At 45.9% G+C, this 19,504-nt stretch overlaps 1 protein-coding gene across 1 annotated transcript; it reads left to right on the top strand.

Moving 5' to 3' along the window:
* Positions 1 to 3,507: 3,507 nt before the first annotated feature.
* On the top strand, positions 3,508 to 9,351 carry LOC101878248 (ankyrin repeat domain-containing protein 9-like). Its single transcript, XM_031051663.2, has 2 exons — positions 3,508 to 4,493; positions 8,735 to 9,351. The coding sequence occupies exons 1-2, from the start codon at positions 3,621 to 3,623 to the stop codon at positions 8,741 to 8,743; spliced, it is 882 nt and encodes a 293-aa protein (XP_030907523.1). The 5' UTR covers positions 3,508 to 3,620; the 3' UTR covers positions 8,744 to 9,351.
* Positions 9,352 to 19,504: the final 10,153 nt, after the last annotated feature.

Raw genomic sequence — 19,504 nt, forward strand, 5'->3', positions numbered from 1 at the left:
TAGATGAAACTCACATGCAGCAGGCTAAGCCCTGCTAATTAGTAACTATCAGCCCTTCTGTGCACCATGAAGTGTTCATGACTCCAACTTCATATGCTAGAGTTAATAGAGTTAATCATAGGCCTGTTATGACAGCAGAGGTCTTGAGAAGTAGAGGCACAGGATGCGGTACAGAGGAGTACAGGCATGGGATGGGAAAAGATTGGGCAGAGGTTTGACTCAAGACCTCACTGCTACAAAAAACTCACCAGTTAAAGGAATACGGAGCTGCACAAGGATGGTTTTAGGTGCAGCAAAGAGGGCAAAGAAATAGTGTCTTACATGTATATAATCAACATACATAGTAAATTCAGGTGTAAAATGGAGTTTCAATGCAATGAAGAAAAGGCGAGGTGTAAAAGCATGTTGACAGTCCTAAAACTGACCCCAGAATATTCTAGAGTGAGGAGGAAGAAACCATCACCATCAACCTCACATTCCTCCCACTGAAGGACTCCAGATGCTGATGAGTCCCTATAACAGCACCACCAGAATGAAACCAGCAGCCTTAGGACCCAGGTGAGCAAGGGCAGGGGAGCATAGCACCAGGAACAGGGCTCCAAGCTAGGAAGTATATTCATAACTACTCATTATTAGTAGTAGTATATTTTATTTTTATTGTTATCATCATCATCATCATTGAAACTTTTTCTGCATAGGAGTATTTTTTATCTTTCTGTAATAATTAGATCTGGACTAATAATGTTTTCTTTTTTATTAGAGTGGTAAGATTTCAGTAATACTAACAGTAAATTCACATCTTTACATGTCAGATATCCTCCCCTTTTGTCCAGATACCATATGTTGAGCATAACACTCTAAAAAGATCCCTGAATAACTCAGAAAAACACTGTATTTCTTACAGGCTCACAGTAAACAAATTACTTTAAAAGCTGAAATCACCATCAAAATGTGAAAAATGTTATCTGTCCAGGAGAGGTTTAAGAGCATCTTGATCCCAACTGAAATAGTAAATGGTGAGTTTTTTTCAGTTTCACCCTTCTAAACGGTTCCTGCTCTCTTGAATGCTCTCTTTATGAGTCACACCTGATTCTGTTCACCTCCTAGGCTGCACTTTGACCAAGAGGGAAGCCACAACACTTTATGAGTTGCGTACTTTCTTTTTAGCCACATATCAAAATTCAAGGAAATAAACAGAAACTCCCAAGCTCCTAATCTTCTTCCAGTTCCTCAGTTCCACGTTAATGTCTTCCATTTCTAATGAAGCTATGTTTTACACATGCATTATGCTTGTGATAAAATTGAGAAGCAATGCACTGCCATCAAACAGCTCCAGCTTTTCTAAACTCCTGGAAAAGACAAAAGAGGCCAAAGTCAGGGGCCACCGCAGCAGGCAGACCTGTGCCATTTAGTAACATACAGAGGGAAGCAAACCATGCAAAAGACTCCCCTAGTTTTATGCTGGGCTTGCTGAGCAGAGCTAGGGTGTAATCTGTCATTACAAGGTCAGCTGTAATTACAGATGTTTTCGTGTCCTGGACATCCTGGACCTGTGATGTAGATGTGATTGCCATAAGCCCAATGGCCATTCTTTATTAAGGGATTTTGGATTCCCTTTTCCTTGGAGATACTCGCAGAATATTTTTCCCTTGACTTTTTTGTGTCTTTGCACCAAGTTGAACTCCATGTGGGCTATAACCACTGTGCAAAGATATAACAATTCCAAGTTTGGTCTGCAAAACTGAACCATGTAAAGTGTGTGTATGTGTTTTCCCATACCTGCAACATGGAAATAAAGAAATACATGTAATCCCTGGCGTATAGTCATGATTTACTGCTAGGAGAAGCTCTGTGAGAGCTTTAGACAAAAGAGCCTAGCCACTTCAATACTGATTCACCTCTTTTCCACATACCTAAGTCCAAGTTTCAGATACTTTGGGTTAGGAACTGGGGAAATAGAATGTGTGTCTCTAAGTGCTCAACTAATGCCTGAGCCAGAGCATGCTGGAGTCAGTGGTAACCTCCCTGTGCACTTCAGCAGGCTTTTGATCTGGCCCTGAGCATGCACATTAGTTCGTTGTGACCATGGGTACAAAACAGGCAATACCCTGTACAGATAACTGTGTAGCAGCATTTCCATGCATAACCACAGTAATGGTGGGTGAAAACTGGACATATAATTGTTTGATCCAACCCTATGAAAAAAACTCCCTAAAGAGAAATGCTTGTGCTATGGAACTGAGCACCCAGAACTTTGGAAGATGTGCTACATCTACACCCAGTTTTGTGAGTGGCTTTGGTTTTCTCTTTGGAGACCCCAGACAGCATTTGGAGATGTTCAGATTTGATACTTGAATAGTCCCTGTTTTGAGTACACTGAATAAATGTTTGTGTCCTTGCTAAATCAAAAAAGAAAAAAAAATGCTGTATTTTCCCTGTTTTCATATAAAAAAGGTGAGACACCATCTTACTGCAATCTGTTGATATATAAGGCACATGGAAGCCCTCCTTCTTTCCACACAAGTTGCCAGAAAGAATATTTAGCTCATTTCTTTTCTGTGAATTTTATTTTGGGCAGGTCCTTCTGCCTCATCCCACAGGCACTGCTGCCTCAAGCTTGGAGACCTTGGTTGTTTGTGTCTTAACCAGGGCGTTGTACAAGTCTCATTCATTAATCCCACTTCCTCCCATTGCGACTGGCTCTGACCCCAGCCCTGGATGGTGACATCTGAGAAGTGTTCCCATCAAAGCTCTCCACACACCAGTGGGGTTTGGCCATTGACCTTTTGTTTATGTACTTGCTGTGCAACAGAGAGGCACAGATACTTCTGTGCTGAACAAAGGCAGGTGTTTAAACTGAGCAATATGCTTTTGCTTTATGACTCTGGGCTATAGTTACTCTACATGCAGCTTGACTCTGTTCTCTGCAGACATTAATGCTGGGATCTTAAACATCACTAATGCCTTATAGACAATCCATTACCATCAGTGTCTCCTAAGTGGCTAGCCATACCATTATTTATAAAATAGGGATCCTTTCCTAATGCTACAGCTACCAATCCCTTGCTTTCCCAAGCATATAATCATGTGTGTTTTCATCTGTGGATCATTTTACACTGCCACATATTTTTTACTATATAACGAGCTGTGTATGTGTGAGTGACACACAAAAAGAGAGATGAATATTGCTGTTACACTTACTGCAGTGCATGAGCTGATCTGGTTCGACACGAAATGCAGACAGAAATCCGCCTCACCTCTCAAGCTAATTTTAGTCTCTCCCTCTGTTCTCGCTAGCTGTGTGTGTATAAAATCACTCGCAGTCTGACAGCGTTCCAGTAACCTGTGCCACGCACAGAGCGGGATGTACTTACTAACCATCTGCTTGCATGGCATGGGTTAACTGAGCCTGTGGGATTGTGCTTACCTAAACAAAACCACTGCAGTGAAGGGAAAAACAATGAATGGGTGGAGATGATCAGCCCATGCATTCCAGCTAGTGCAGTCCAGGCAGCAATGACAGCCTGAAGGTTGCAGCAGCACCGGGATCTGCATTCCAAGTGCACAGATCTTACAGTGTGGAGTGATTTTACGTGGAGCTGTTCTTTATTTGCTGAGCCATGGCCAGTAACCAGGCCAGCCTGCAGGATGATCAGAGCAGGCACTGCAAGTTCTTATCCTATATGTTCTACCAGGCTGTGAGAGATCACAAGCCTGTGTGGATGCTGGAAGACATGAGAACTATGGAGTATTTTTACTGGGAGGAAAATGCCAGCCTAAGAACCTACTCACCTTCAGAAGCCCTTCTCTATGCAGTGGTGCATAATCACCTGCCTTATGCTCAATATCTGCTGTCTCATTTTCCAGAGGAGGCTCTCAAGGTGCCTGGGGAACACTTCTGCTATTGCCCATCCTCTGCTCCTCACTTGGCCATGGCGGTCACATATGACAGGAGAGATATCTTGGGGCTGATCATCAAAATTGCACACAAGCTCCCCAGCTTGAATTCCTACATCAATAGGACTGGCTGCTTTCATCTGGAAGATGGGAAAACCCCCCTGCACCTTGCCTGTGAACTGCTGAGGTCGGAGACAGTCCTCATCCTCCTCGGGAATGGAGCTTCTCCCAGGATAGAGGACAGCAAAGGGCTTACCCCGTTGGACGTCATCCTGGAGCAGATGTGGGACTCCAAAGTCAACGTGGCATCAAAGAAGCTCTGCCTCGACTACCTCTTGCTCTTCATGCCCAACCCACAGTTTAAGATGCGGAAAGTTCTGCAGGAGCATCCTGACCACTGGACAGCTTTGCTGGGGGAAGACAAATTCAACAGCCTGGTGGGGAACACACCTGCTTCTTTATATCTGCAAGCTATGCAAACTATCCTCCAGACTCTTCCCCCCTCCCACTTCCCTAGAAGCATCCAGGAACTACCTATACCTCAGGCACTAAAGCCCTTACCATCCTATGGCAAAAAGCTACCGACAAAAAATGTGGTAAATGTTTTTCCTTGACTATATTTGCTGGGTCTTGGATTTTCAAAGGCAACTTGGGGGAGCTGGTCATCCACCACCCTCTGCATTTTAGTGTGGTTTTAGTACTTAACCTCTTAGGCTATACTGGAAAATTCAATCTTTTGTGACAAGATTTTAAATGTCTTTTTTTAACTGATTGCAGGCACGGCACTTTTAAAGGCAAAAGCCTTCCTTGTTTTCTGTTTTGTTGTGCATGTGAAGGGTTAAGTGTAGTCGAGACTGTGTTATGTTCAGTTTCTTAGCTGTCAGCTGGTATCAGTGTATCTGAATTCCCAATGTGATCACTGTATCCTGTGTAATGTACCTGGGTAAAAAGAAACTATGTGCTCAGTGGGATTGTCAAATGGTGTAACTATGGGATTGTTTTTGCTAGAGCTGGGAGAAATACCATCCCGTACCAACAGGGTTCAGATGCCAGGTTTCCTTTCCAACAATGATCTAGCATCATCTGGTAATAACCAAAAAGTCGATGGCTGATGCTGCAGGGATGTAGATCAGATCCTGCACAGTATCTGGTTTTACTGGGTTGTTTTTCAGCAGGTCATAGTGTGGAGGGTGTGAGTTCAGAGAGGGGCCATGAGTGTGTATTTCTGGGGTGGGGATAAAGACAGGCAGAATAGCCTGGGAGTGAGTGGGTTAAAGGCAATCCCAGCCCTGATGCCTGTACAGACTTGTGCAGTGGGAAAGGAACCATTTTCCCTGCTGTCCAGTAGACAAATGGAAATCAGAGCAGGGCCAGCAGAAGCTTTGTCCTTCGTAAGTGACATTATTTCTTCCTTAACTTGTGTTTTAGGTCCGAATGTTATCTCAACAAGAGACATAGCTCACTAACTGGTTTTCCCGGTGGGTCTGAGGGCATTTGCTAGTTGTCCTAAGCTGGTGTATGATGTTCTGCTGTTGAAAGTTGTCACTTGATGTCAGTAAGAGTATTTCTGCCACCCAGGTCCAGACAGAGGGTCTGATCCTGGAAAATACAAACAGCTCCCATTGACTCCCCTGGGCACTGCAGGCAGGGGGTGTTTGCAGAAGGCAGGGCTGGGGCTGCCCTGCTTTGTGGGCAGCTGTGTGCCTTGCTGCCAAGGCAGAGCCCTCTCTGTTCAAACTGGTCCTGTCTCCTGGCTGTGCTCACCACCAACAGAGCAGTAGCAGGATCCCAACTCCCTTTGCGGGACATCCCTAATTTTGGACCCCAGTGTTTGCTCTCTTTGTAAGTGCAACCCTCCACTCTGCTGAAGCAGCATTAACGCATTTGTGCCCAAAGGCTGTGGGGCACAAACCCCTTTCAGCAAGCTAAGAAAGAATATGCATTCACATTTCAATTGCTCCATGCAAAAATGGCTTGTGTCTCATCTGGCTACTTCCCTGTGCCTATGCCAAGATGGCTGTGCTGGAGCTACACCCTTTTTCCATCACCACAGGGAGCAATTCTGCTGGGTTTCTTTCTGTGCAGGATGCCTCCATGTGCCAGGATGCTGGTGATGCCAGCCACGGCCTGGTGGCGATTTCCTGGGAACAGACAACTGGAACATCCTTTCAGAGGCACTGGGATGCTCCTCCCAGACATCCTTTCCCATGGGCCTCAGAAGAAGCTCAGTGCCAGTGCTGTCTGGGCTCTGCTAGGTGAAGATGCAGGCTTGTTTGTGATGTCAGCCCAGCCACCAGAGACGCAAGCAGGCCAGGAAGGGGTTAACCTTTCTCTTGAAATCCCACATTCCCGGTGCTGCAGTGTCCTTCCATCCCTGCCCCTGGACACTTTGTGTCTTTCCATAAGGGGTCTATTTCTCCTCAGGATGTGGTATTCCTCCTTGGGGCAGGGTGTGAAGGGTGGCAGAGAAATTCAGGGTCAGTTTTGGGTGAGGGTTTCGCTGCGAGGCTGCTCCCTCACTCGGCAGCTTCTGCGGCAGGCGGAGGCTGTCACCGCTTGGGAAGCAAAGCAGAGCCCAAGGCAGATTTACATTATGAGCAGTGGCTGAGCTGCTGCTGTCACCCCTTGCAGGTTCCCCAGCCCAGGCCGCCCTCAGAAACCCGGAGCTGGAGGCAGAGGTGCTTGTGCCCAAGGCTGATGAGGGCACAGCTCCTGTGGCTCCCCTGGATGCGAAGGAGCAGGATTGGGTTTGTCCCTACCAGCAATGCAGTATCTCATCCGGGTGGGCGAGAGGCGGAGGAGGCTGGTGATGGATCTTATTAGAATAGTAATTAGGCCCTGGGAGCAGAGATCCCAGAGAGGGAGGGAAAGGAAGATCAATTGTTATTGCAGTTATTGAGCAGATCTGGCTCAAAAACAGGAGAGTTTTGGTGCTATGAAGAGTTCCAGAAAAGCCAGGAGGGAGGGGAAAGCTGTTGGACTCAAATCAGAGGAGGCAGGTAGGAATTCATTGTGTTAATGGGGTAGCACTTTCTAACAAGGAGGAAGCTGTACCCAGAGACCCAGACCAACCCACTGCGAGCAAGGGGGTCTAAAATGGTGCAGGGATCTCTTGTTGGCTGTAGTAGTTGTGAATGGTTGCAAAGGTCACGTTTCAGGCACTTCAGCCTTTGTGGGTGGGTTTGTAGCAGACAGCAAGATGCTTGTGTGCATGTATTTGTCCATGTGGGAGGCTACACTATCCACTGGCCCAGACAGGTAAGAGACAGATTCTCAAGCAACTGCTCAGGAAACTCACATTCTGGGGCATATCTGCATCTGGTACCACAGCCTGGAAGAAAGCTGCTGGCCCCCTGTTGTCCAGCATATAAATTGTACTCAGCTCAATGCGCAACAGGCAAGTACTTGCACTCCACAACCCTCTCATTCTCCTTCTCCTGACCACTTTAACAAGAGACCAAGCACTAGCTGGCCCTCAGCTGCTGAGCTGCTGTCGGACCTCCATGTACAGTGCTGCTAGGCTGGAGTTTAGGGCCATTAGCTTTGTGATGATAACTCTTTGCATCACCTGTAGAGATGTGAGTACAGGATGAGGCATCCTTCTGTTGGAAGGGAGGAATCTTCTCCCTAACCATGGTTTGCTTGTCTTGCGGTCACCTGCATGTTGGTCTGAGACCCCATTTTCTTTCTGCTCAGTACAGTGACATTACATACAGCCAAATCTACCTCAGGCCTGTGTACGCTGATTTTTTTCCTCAACTCTTTCCAAGCCAGATCGTTAGCAAAAGTAAACTCTTTTCCATACTTTCTGTAGCCTGACAGTCCATAGTCTTGAAAAATCTATGTTGCATTTCAAATATGTTAGTGACTTTGTTAAGCAAAAGGGTGCTAAGTGCTGTGTAGTGATGTTTACATTTTGTATTTGTAGGTACTAAGTGCAGCTAGAATCTATTTCTTAGCTTGGGAAGAAGAAGAAAAGCAAAGAGAAAAAACAGGGAGTAAAATCTTTGCTAACCCTTGGGTTACAGATTGACTCTTCAGGTTACATCTCTTAAGTTCTGTTTTGAGGAGTAGCATTGTAAGGATCTGAGCTGAGTGTGTATATGTGTGACTGAAGTTTCAATGAGGATCACATCAGCATCATGGCAAGTGACTTGCGTGTGTGTGTGTAACGTGTGGATGTCTGGGTGCACATGTATGTCTGTGTGTGTGCATGGAAACGTGTGGGAGCCGGGCTGTACATGTATGTTTGTGTCTCTGTCTGCCCTCTCCTGGTAGAACTCATAACTGACTGACAATATTTAAACCAATAGTCCAATTCCCATCAGTGGTCAATGCCTTAAGAAAGCAGCCTTTCCATGAGATAAGTGTGTGTCCCAAGCTCCGTGCTGCTAACAGGTAAGGACAGTTCTTTTCTCCTGTAAAGAGGAAGAGAATTTGCTCTTGAAATGGGTGCTTCTAAGAGAAGCTGTGGCTGCCCCATCCCTGGCAGTGTTCAAGGCCAGGTTGGACAGGGTTTGGAGCAACCTGGTCTAGTGGAAGGTGTCCCTGCCTGGGGCAGGGGGTTGGCACTAAATGAGATTTAAGGTCCCTTCCAACCTGAACCATTCTGTCATTCATAATTCTCTGAACACCAAGGACAAGGGCTTCTGCTCAACAACAACCACAGTCACCCCATGAAGAGTTAGTGATAGGGGCCACATTTTATTCTCAAATCCACCTTTTTTTTTTAATAAAACCTACTGAACATACATTTTTGTCTTTCTTTTCTGTGGGCTGCCAGTAAAATTCAGCCACTGCTGAATTCCTAACCGTATGCTTCTGTCTATTTCTGCAGCACCATTAGCAGGAAGGACAGGCCAGATTCTGACCTCAGTTACACATCTTTACAGCCGAAGTAATGCTTTTTAACTCAATTACATCACTCTTGATGTTTGTTGGTCTAAAGGAAAATAGAAACTGTACACTTACATTCTTCAAGGCTCCATAATGACTTCAGCATAGAAATAAATGTGATGCTTCACCACTGAAAACACTTTTTTACATTTTTCATACTTGGATTGTATACAGATCTATATTTTCCATCTCTCTGGCACCAATGGGCATGTCTCTGCTCCCAGTTCCCTTGGCTTTTTTGGAATCAGCATGACAGTGACAGATGCTATTGCTCACTGATTAAGACCGAATGTTGCCATACCCAAGTACAAATGAATGTTCATTGTATGATATGACTTTCTTATAAAGCCATACTTTTGTAATTTTGGTTTCTCTTTTTTAGGGGAAAAATAATCTTCCATATAATTGTGTTTGTACATTACTCGCTGCATGATTAAAGATAAAAAGATTGTAATGTGCTGGGAATAACATGTCTATACATACCCTGCTATAATGAGGCATCTTAGCTGTGAAAATCATCAATCTGATTGTGTTACTGTAATAAACTTGTAGTACAAACTTGATGTGTCTTTTATTAGCCAGTTGGTCAAAACCAGACACCAGTATCTATGGCTTTTGCTTCAGCTCATCGTGGTGTTTGATGATTTCATCCTGACTGCTGAGCCATTACCTCCAAAAACGTGATCTAGGAAGATAATATTTTCCTTCACAGGCTGTGTTCTCAGAGGATGACCCCAAGTGATGAGGTGAACCCACATTTCACACATCTGCTGGCAAGTGGCAATGAATCAGAAGAAGGGGCTCAACAGGGGGGAAGGTTTTGATTATAACCTTTAGGTCTGAGTTCAGCTCATGACAGCTTATGACAAAGCTGTTTCCAGTGAATATAACAGTGCCGGCAGCCTGTTTTCCTTGCCTGGCTTGTCAGCAACAAGCTCTTTTCCTTCCTCAGGTTTTTCTTTGTTATGGAAGAATGCCCCAGAAAGGCTTCCAGCACCAACTCCAGCTGCTCCTGTAGGCTCAGGTGCTCCTGGAGGCCCTCAGGCAGATGTGCACCTTACACCCGCTGTACTCTCCTTGGGTTAATGATGCATTGGTTTCTGTGCACAAACATGGATCACCCAGCTCCTCCTCTGCCCCACCAAAACCAGCTGCCCACAGGGGCTGGGGTGGTGCTTGATGGTGATGACTCTATTGCCAGCTGTAGCTCAGCACAGGTCCCCTCAGTGTACACTAGTACCTACAAGCTATAACCAAGGGTTAAGACTTTAACCTGTGCTTGCACAGTAAGTTAGTGCCTTCATGGAGAGTGGAATTGTTTTACTGGTCTGAAAGAAGGCCTTCATAGTGGTGGATTTACTCTCATTGCTCCACCACAAAAACGTGATCCCCAAAGATGTACATTTTCTGGCTTCTTTGCTTTTGCTTCCACCTTTCCTGTATGAGGACAAGATGACCAAATTTCTTTCATGCTTTGGCAGCTCTGCTGAAGCTGAGGGTGACCATCAGGGCACTAGTGAGCAGCTCTGGCAGCCGAGGGAGCCCTGGGCTGACTAATCTCACAGAGCCAGTCTCATCTGTAGAATCACAGAATGGTTTGGGCTGGAAAGGACCTCAAGACCATCTAGTTCCAACCCCTAGCTATCAGGCATTTTACAACTGTAGTTCGCTGTAGCCTACACACCAGCAGGCAGACAGACAGGTATTTAAACACAGAGAAATTTAAAGGGTATATCCCACTGTGAGTTGGGAAAGCACTGTCAGAAGCAGATAATGCACTGACCAAGATCCCACTTACTCCTCAGTTACTTGAGGGCACCTCCCTGACTGAGTCACCCCAAATGCATCTGATAGGTTTGGCATGTCCCATACTAGCCCATGTCTCTCTGGCCAGCTGAGCAGCAACACCTTCTGGGAGCATGCAGCACATTTTGCTGCACCACCACACTCAGCATATGGATGAGTGTGTGCAACTGTCGGGATCCAGTTCCCAAGATGCCCACAGTTGTCTCTAGCACTTTGGAAGCTGCTTTGAAGCCAAGACCCCAGGTTTCTCTGGGGGTGATGCCCAAAGGCCACTGGATTTGGAAAATCCATTGTGATTTTCCAGACTGGGTTCCAGTTCCAGCTCTAGTAAGTTGTGTTCGTATTTTGCTATGGATCTCTTGTGCAGCAGAGACTTTATTGCTAGTGGGAAAGCCTGCGGTGAATTTCATCAATACATACAGGGAGAAGATAGGTGTGTTCTGTACACAGCTAAGACCACCCACACCACCAGATGGGCAGATTCCCCTGCAGAGCTCTGAGGAGGAGGAATGGTTATCACATAGTTGTCAGACTCACAAAGGAAAACCTGGGAGAAAAGAATGAAAGAAAAAGGTTGGGAGAGGCAATATGGCATGATCGCGTCTAGGAAGCAGATCCTACAGTTAAGCAGAATAGAGAAAATACCCTGGAGAATCCCAAACTGCAGTACAAGCTACAAGAAACACAGAAGCACCACTTTCTCCTAGAGCTCAGCTTCACTGTCACAGAGAGTATCAGGTGCCAGTCACAAAACTGAGGTGATATAATGCCCTCAGTGTCCACACTCTGGCTCATATGTAGATCAGATGGTGTTTATTTCATATGCAGGGATATTATCATGAACTCTTCGAGGCAGCATAGGCAGGCACTAATGTAAGCAGCTCAGAGACACAGGACCATCCTGATGCTGTCTGCCTGCTCCCTAGTCCTGCCCCTGACCTAGCAAGGCCCAGTAAAGCTGGGTCGTGGTACTGTCACAGCAGTGCTGATGCCACCCAAGGGGACAGGGGCTCTTGTAACAGGAATAAGCAGCCATGCAGATGATATTACTCCTTTCCAAGGTTGATTTTAACTTCAGCTGCAGAAGATCTTGTTCTTTAAGGCAAAATGAACCAGAGGCAGTCTCTAGCAAGCCCTCCTCTATCATAATACCTTAAATACCTTGGCTTTCTCCTTGGACAGAGCAGACTTGGTATGCTTGTAACAGTGAAGGCTTTAGACATCGGACAAGAAGCTAACAAGGCAAGTAAAAGGTTCTTTTTATTTCCTATAAGAAAAGGAAATAATCACTAAAGCTGAGTGGAAATTGATGTTTCTATTCCATAAAAAAAAATAAAGACAATATTGCAAAAGACGCTTCAGTTCTGATTCAGAATGAAGATTTAAAATACCAATATTGGTATGGACTCAGTTTTACAAAGAAGAAAAATGATCCAGATCTACCAGAATACACTTAAAGAACAGAAAAATAAATGATAATGTTTTAACGTTTGCTTTTTTGCTTTAATATGTTATCATATATTGTAGTGTTAAAGCGCTATAAAGTAATCGCAGGAATTTAAAACCCCTCAAGAGTAACACAGTTAAAAAACAACAAAACCTACCAAAACAAAATACAAAGTCAGAATTTTGTTTTTCAAAGCAAGCTGTTCTGACAGCTGAAACTTCTTGTTCAGATCTTCTCCTACCAGAAATCTTGTCCAAAATAGGAACATAAAATCCACACTGATGTTTCGATCTGGCGCCCCAAATCTGTCCAGTTCTCTTTAAGCTCGTTGATACAGTCACGTTCACGACACAAGGTACATTGATCTGCACCCAAGCTCAATTGCCACTTTTTTGCCTACTCAGCTTAGTGGGGTCCTTCAGGTGTCTTTTGCTGTATGCACACTAGAAAATAGTCCAGACCTATTATAAACACAGAGACACCACTGCTCACTCCTTTCTCCACTCGTTGGTTACGTGTGATACAAACCCAGTTCCAGCATTGATCCCTGAGGAATCTGGCTCCATATCAACCACTAAATCCCACCCTTTGTCCTACTGTTATCATCACTCCACAAAATAATTTCTGTGATCCCATGACAGCTTCATTTCTTAACAACCTTTGGTGTGGAACACTGCCAACAGCTTTTTGAGAATCCATATACATTACTTGCACTGGATCTCTCCTTTATCCTCCATCCTTTTAAGTAAATCATTTACAAACAATTCCATTTCTGTGAAAGTACACTTTGCAGTAAAGCCTGTTTTGACAGGCGACATCAGAATGGAAGTGTTGCCCTGTGTGGGGTGAAAGGTGGCAGAGCAGCTCAGTATCTCACTGTGGTGCTTTCCCTTCCAATTGTCCTTTCCACTACAGGCTTGAAAAGCTAGATTTTAGGTTTGTAAAGTGCAGCAGTGCATATACAGATCTGAACTCCTTATTCTGTGTACATCTGTCTGCTAGTGGCACAAATACAGGTTGGACTGCCTTTTCTACTTCAGTCTCTTTTTATTGACCTCTTCCCCAAGCTTTCTGAAGAACATTGCTGTATCATGCGTACATGATACCAGAAATAATTAGGGCCAGTTAATGAAAGAAATACTTATAGCTTCTCCACCAGTGAGGTAAACCCTGTCCCTCTGGAGCAACTGCCATCATAGTATAAAGCACATTGTCTGGAGATGCAGGGGAAATCTAGGTGAGATTTTTAGAGCTTTTTCTGATTCCGAGGCTTTGACTGAAGCCAAAAATGAGCAACAACAGGACAAAGTGTCTGTTCTCCTGCCTGGAAGGTGCTGGGCAGTGCCACTGTAAGCAGTCTCTTCCTGAGTTTACATAAGATGATGGAGAGATGCTATTTTCAGCTGTGGTGTGTATATTTTCAGACACTGAACTTCTCCCCAGTAGTGTTGATTGCTTGACCAAACAGGGTTTTCTATGGGATGTCTTCTGTGCATAGAACTCAGCTTCAGTAATAGCTACAGGCTTTGGCTTCCTTCTGTACCAGCCAGCAGAGCCCTGCGTGGTGACAGACATAAAATTACATTCCATGCATAATTTGGGACTTAAAGAAAGGAAAGCAGAAATGATAGGAAGAAAGAGCTCTGCCTAAATTAAGTTTCTGATTAAATGCGTGTTCCATAAGCACTCAAAAATCCACAGGCTTACTTAGAACACCTCACTCAGATCTGGTGAGCTTCATGAAGGTGTAATATACAGTAAGTAACCAAAATTTGGGGTGAGGGAGGCTGAAGATAGCTTTTCTACAAAGTTACCCAGCTTTCCTTTTGCAGAATTAACAGATGATCCATGTTTTGTGTTCTTTGCAAAAGTTGACCAAGTTTCAAAAGGTCTCTGTTTTACCCCAACACTCATCATCATCATCCCTCAAAGTATAAAACATCCATTGACAGACAAGATCTGAACCTAGATCTGTTCATGCCCATTCTTAGTTCCCTTTGAAGATTTTTAGACCTGGGGAGCCCCTTCCATCATGGCCTGAGCCTTTTCCCCCACTGCCTTGGGAGGGGATGAACACACAAATTTAAAGCTCTAATAATTACTGCCCATGATGCACAGCATGAAAGCCAATGCAAGCATCATGGCTCATATGAAAGAGAGAGGATTTGCATAGTCTTGCTTCTTTTTCTCCCTCTCTCTTTTTCTCTCAGCCAGGCAGGACTGCACAAGTAATACTGCAGACAGACTATGCCCAGTTTGATGCTGGTGCCAGCTTGCCAGGGTTTGGTTGCCAAGCTTCCATGATCGGCCTGTCAGTGCAACTGCTCCAAGAATCAGGAGGGCAGCTCCTTGCCTTTAGGAAGATCAGGTCAGACTTTAAATAGGCAACTGCAGCTTTAGTTTGTAGTAGCTACTGCTTTTAATCTCCATGCGGACCTTTATACCACCCTCAATAAAACTGTTGAATGAATATGCTCTCACCAGCTAAAAGCCAAAACAAGAGGCATGTATTTTAAAATGAAAGCCTTGTGTTTAAGTTTTACATATGAAGTGTTTTATAGGCTTTTCTTGGTTTGTTCCTGCAGCACATCCTGAAAGGCCAGTTCTGCCTGGCTATTGTCTGATTTACTCTGTGATTCCCTGTATTTTCACTCAAGTCCTCAAATCACTACAGCTTTGAAGTGGATCCATCTATACCTTTTCTTCTGCCTCTTCATCGTCAGTGCTGCATGAGCCCCATGGGGCTTTTGAAGTCAGATGCAACCTTTTATAAGAAGGGAAAACAAAGACTGTAACTCATAAAATTGAGGAAATTCAACTGGGCAAAGCAGGAAAAAAGAATAATAAAAGTGAATTATGAACAACCCTCCCTTCCACCAGGCTTGCCGCTGCTTCTCCCTAAGTGCAAATGTCCAGCTCCTAAGCCTAAGATGCCAAGATAGAAAGCTGGTGTGGGGCACCACTTCCACATGGTGAGTTCTGGAACAGTGCTGTTAATATGGATATCCACACATACTTTGCCACCTAAAATTCCATAGCAGGAGCTGAGGGGGAAAGAACAGTCTGTATGGCCCAAGTTAAACTAGATGGCCTTTGTATCTAGGGTGACAGGTTTTGCCTTTCCTGTTGGTGCCTCCCCAAAATCCAGACCCCATAGCAGAGATCGATAATAGTCATCCCATCATTATCACTGCAAGCTTTCTCCCTCTTCGTATAGATTAAGGGTAGAGGAATCTCAGGAATGACAATAAGTGCTCCATACCTTACTTTTATCTCCATATCCAGAGCAAGAACAGAAGCCCCAGGGCTCTGACTTGAGCTACAAAAAGCATCCTTACTTTCAGGAGGCTCCCTATGGTCTCCCTCCATAGGTACAGGACATCAGAAGAGCCCCTTTAGTCTGAACTAAGCTTATGAAAATAAGAATTATCTTGCCAGAGATCAGGATAACAAGAAGCACTACTATTATGCTGTGAGCAGGCTGAGCATTTCTAGGTGTAATCAATAGGGCAAAAGTTAATAAACATGCTTTAAAAAGAATATGCTTCAATCTTCTCTTATCAGGCAATAGAACAGAAACCCCCCATGAAGTCACATACTGGTACCAGTTCAAGCAATGCAAGCAAATGACAATGAGACAGGAAGACAAACAAACCTTAACCTAAGGACAGCAGTAAACAAGAGATTCCCACCCATACACACAACCCCACAGTACCTAAACAGAAGTCAAATGCAACCCAATTGTACTATTGCAATAAAGACATAAAGTAAACACAGCAATAAAATATACAAACTAATAGGAGGAAAAAGTAGTCCCTGACCTGAGCTTAAATACAGAGCTGGGGCCAATGGGGAAGGGTGTGGCTGGTGAGGCTCCAGGTGAGGCCATTGGGGTGATGGGGACCTGCTGGGCACCCTGAAACCCTCGCTCAGCTGCAGCTGAAACCAAGCAGCTCTGACAGCCCCACTGCCATCTCCAGGGCTGTGTCCCAGCCAGGCCCTTGCACCCTTCAGAGCATAGGGGGGAGCAGAAACAGCACCTCGAAGTGTCTTCTCAGCAGTGACACACAGGGAGGGCAAGTGGTGAGAAGCATCAGTGGGGTGCCCAGAGTCACTGCACACCATGGTCTTTGGCATCTGTGGCATCAAATCTGTGTAGGGCATTCACACAGACTATGTATGAACTGAATGCTGACTATTTGATTTCCCTACTGCCCTTCAAACCAGTCCACAGCACCTGAAATCAGAGAGACCCATTTAAAATAGTACCTGTGGGAACAAGGGAGAAACATCTCCAGCTTTCCCAAATCCCTGACCCACCCCCAGCGCATCAAGGGCAGTACCAGGCTGTCACCATTTGTGGCCAGCAGCACGGATGGCCTTGTTTTGGGATCTCATTTGTTCTTGGATAATACCAGGACACAGAACCAACATGTGTAGCTCCAGGAAAGCACTGAAAGGGCACCCAGGGGGTATAAGGTGGCAATTTGTGCTCTCTCCTCTGTGGCTTAACTGCTGTTCTCTGTCTCTTGTTAGATGAGAATTTAACAGGAAACAGGTTTTGGCCATGGTAACTTTCTGTAGCCAGTGACAGCAGCTGTAACTGGAGACTGAGTTGCAGCCAGGCAGTTTCTCGGGGTTGGGGGGAAAATGGGTCTGGGATGACTTTGCTGGTGTCTGTGGGGCAGGGACCATTTTCAGGGCAGAGACACGAGGGCAGCATTACAGTTACAGAAGCTCAGGTGAGCTCAGCAGTGCAGGGTGGGATGTAAGATGCAGTGTGAGTGCAGAATGGCAGAGGAGTTTGATCTGAGACACCCAAGGCCTTTGGCATTTCAGCTGTGGTGTTGCACCATGTTGCAGCCATAGGGCTGCAGGGAGGCTGCAGCAGAGGTGCAAAGTGAGTCCTGGACACCTCTAAGCTCATCTGTAAAGACCCAGCCTTACAAAAGCAGCCAGGATCCAGTCTGGGCAGGAAGGGCAGGGCCCAAATCCCACTGCAGATGGATTTCCAGCAGCAACAGCTCCTGTGGCTCTGAAGGGTAGGGGTTAGGTCTGGTTGAGGGAAGGTGAGGGTTAGTTTCAAGCAACAGCTGCTGGAAATCCATCTGGAGCAGGTTTAGAGGGTGTGCTCATTCCTGCCTTAATTTCTCACTCTGTGTCTCAAGATGCTTTACTGACTGATCCTGGCTGGGAAGGACCACATACAATGGTGCCGGGGCAATGAAGAAGTGATGCTTTTGTAGAACTGGAGCTCAGAATTCCATAGAGCAAGGAATTCCTTCAAGCTCCCAGAGCTCCAAGAACAGTAGCAGACTGATCAGTGAACCTTCTGGATAAGAGAAAGGGCAACAACTAACTTCAGAACGAGGAGGAAGGCAGGTGTGATTGTGACAAGCCCGACAAAACAGAGGACACCTGTGTTCCTACAGGAACTTGGTTCATGATAACACTAAAAAATCACCCCCTGAGATGCGAAACCTTTGCCCACAGAGACTCCTGCTCATGGGACGTGTCGTTCCCCCTGAGGAACACACACCTTGCTCTCCCCTATTCCATACAGCAGGATTTCCCTGGGTCCTGGACAGCCGGGAATGCTGCTCCCGCAGCACCTCCCTGCTCCCTCACCTCTTGCTTTCACTTCCTCCGCTAGGGGGCGGCACCACCCCACCCCTCCTCGCCATGGTGCCGGTAGCGCTGGGGTAAGGGGCGGTGGGACTCGGGGGGCTATGGGGGGGGGCGGTGGGACTTGGGGGGCTATGGGGCGGTGGGATCCCCGGCGCTGCGGGGCCGGAGGCACAAGCACTGCAGCTGCCCGTTGGTGGGGTCTGTGTTCGAGGGGGGTCCCTGAGCTGCACATGGAGACGCGACGGCCTTCCCTATCCCACATGGTGTGCTTGGGGTCGGGATGGAGCTGCGGCACGGGAAGAAGAAAAAACAACTTCTTTACACCTGTGCAGCTGCTGCCGCTGATCATTTCCACACACCGCTATGGGCTTGTTCTCGGCTTGTTTTAACGACTCTGGGTGTGTTTTCCAGAGCAAAACGGTATGGCCGGGAAGCGGCACGGCCTCGCCTCAGCCGCAAGATGGCGTCGCGGCACGGCCTCGCCTCAGCCGCAAGATGGCGTCGCGGCGCTTCAGGCGGGAAGGTCGCCCTGAGGGGATCGGCGGCCGTGAGGTGGCTCCGCTGCTCGTTCCTTCCCCTGTCCAGTTGTTGATGATGGCAAAGCCTTTGGAAGCACCAAACCAAATCCATATAAGCAAAACTTATAGGAATGTGGTTTTACTGTCAGCCACCACACATTTGGGGCTGTTTTAGCGACAGAAGGGCCTCAGGTACTCTAGCAGCTGGGCTCTATGCGAATAGCTATAAACAGAAGCAAATTGTTTTGCACAGGTTTTGTGTCCGTCACTGGGCAGAGGTGAATTTCAGCCCTGAAGAGCAGCCAGCCATTTATTGTCCTCTCATCTTTGCAGTCTCCGAGGGTCACGAGAATATGTGGTGGCTGAAGCTGGTGGTGAAGGGCTGAGAGGCTCCATGTTGTATTTAGCAAAGCATGTAAAATGCAGGGTCTGTGGCAGCTCTTGCACTGCTCCTGCACAACGAACAGCGTTGGACAGAGGAGTCAGAGGCAAGAACCACCTTCTTCCCCACTCTGAAGAAGAGGTTGGTGAGACTGACTGTGGCAGAACATAGAGGAAGGCATTTCCACTGCAGCTGGTTATGGAGCCTGCCTGTGAGTGTGGTCATCTCCTGCAGGAGCAAGGAAAGGTACTGCCAAAGATGTCTTTAGCTGTGTGTCTGGCATATTTGATCAAATCTCAGACAGGTCCCTATTTAGCTTGATAGCCTAAAGTCCTAGCTAACAAAAACCAGTATATCTTTCTGGAGTTACTGACCTCTAATCTGAGTGTCTGCTCCTTTATTTTCACTCCTCTCTGCCTCAAGGCTAATCAGCAGAGCTTGCAAACCTATAACAAATCGAATCAAAATCGGCTTTATATACAAAGCCTAAAATAAAACATCTGTATATATCCCAGAAGCCTTCACAACCTCCTGGTTTATTAGTATCTCTAAAATAACTTCTCTTTCCTGACTCTAATTCCAGCCAGAAGCACTCAGATAATCCTCACAGGACTGTTATGTGTATTTCCAATTAGAGCAATTTATAAGCACTGGCTGTGAGGAGCTTTTTGTTCTTAAGGAAATTATTTCTTCATTAAGCGTAAAACAAGTCTTTTTTTATCCCTGCTTTATCTGAAAGCCCTTGTGCCCCCATCACATATGGTTTAAGTACTGAACTACATAGAAGGAGATTAATCATCTTGTATCCCAACAAGCAGGCAAGACATGGCAGCTGGGCCAGCCACACAGGGAATAGGCTTTTCAGTGTTTGTTTTCAGAGACAAGTAAAAGTCAGACAGACAGACACTTACTTTCAAGCTACTTGCCTTT

The sequence above is a fragment of the Melopsittacus undulatus genome, chromosome 3 (assembly GCF_012275295.1).
Source record: "Melopsittacus undulatus isolate bMelUnd1 chromosome 3, bMelUnd1.mat.Z, whole genome shotgun sequence".
Lineage (NCBI taxonomy): Eukaryota > Metazoa > Chordata > Aves > Psittaciformes > Psittaculidae > Melopsittacus > Melopsittacus undulatus.

What these genes read in the sequence shown, in the direction of transcription:
- LOC101878248 (XM_031051663.2), top strand. Translation starts at nt 3,621, where the DNA reads ATGGCCAGTAACCAGGCCAGCCTGCAGGATGATCAGAGCAGGCACTGC.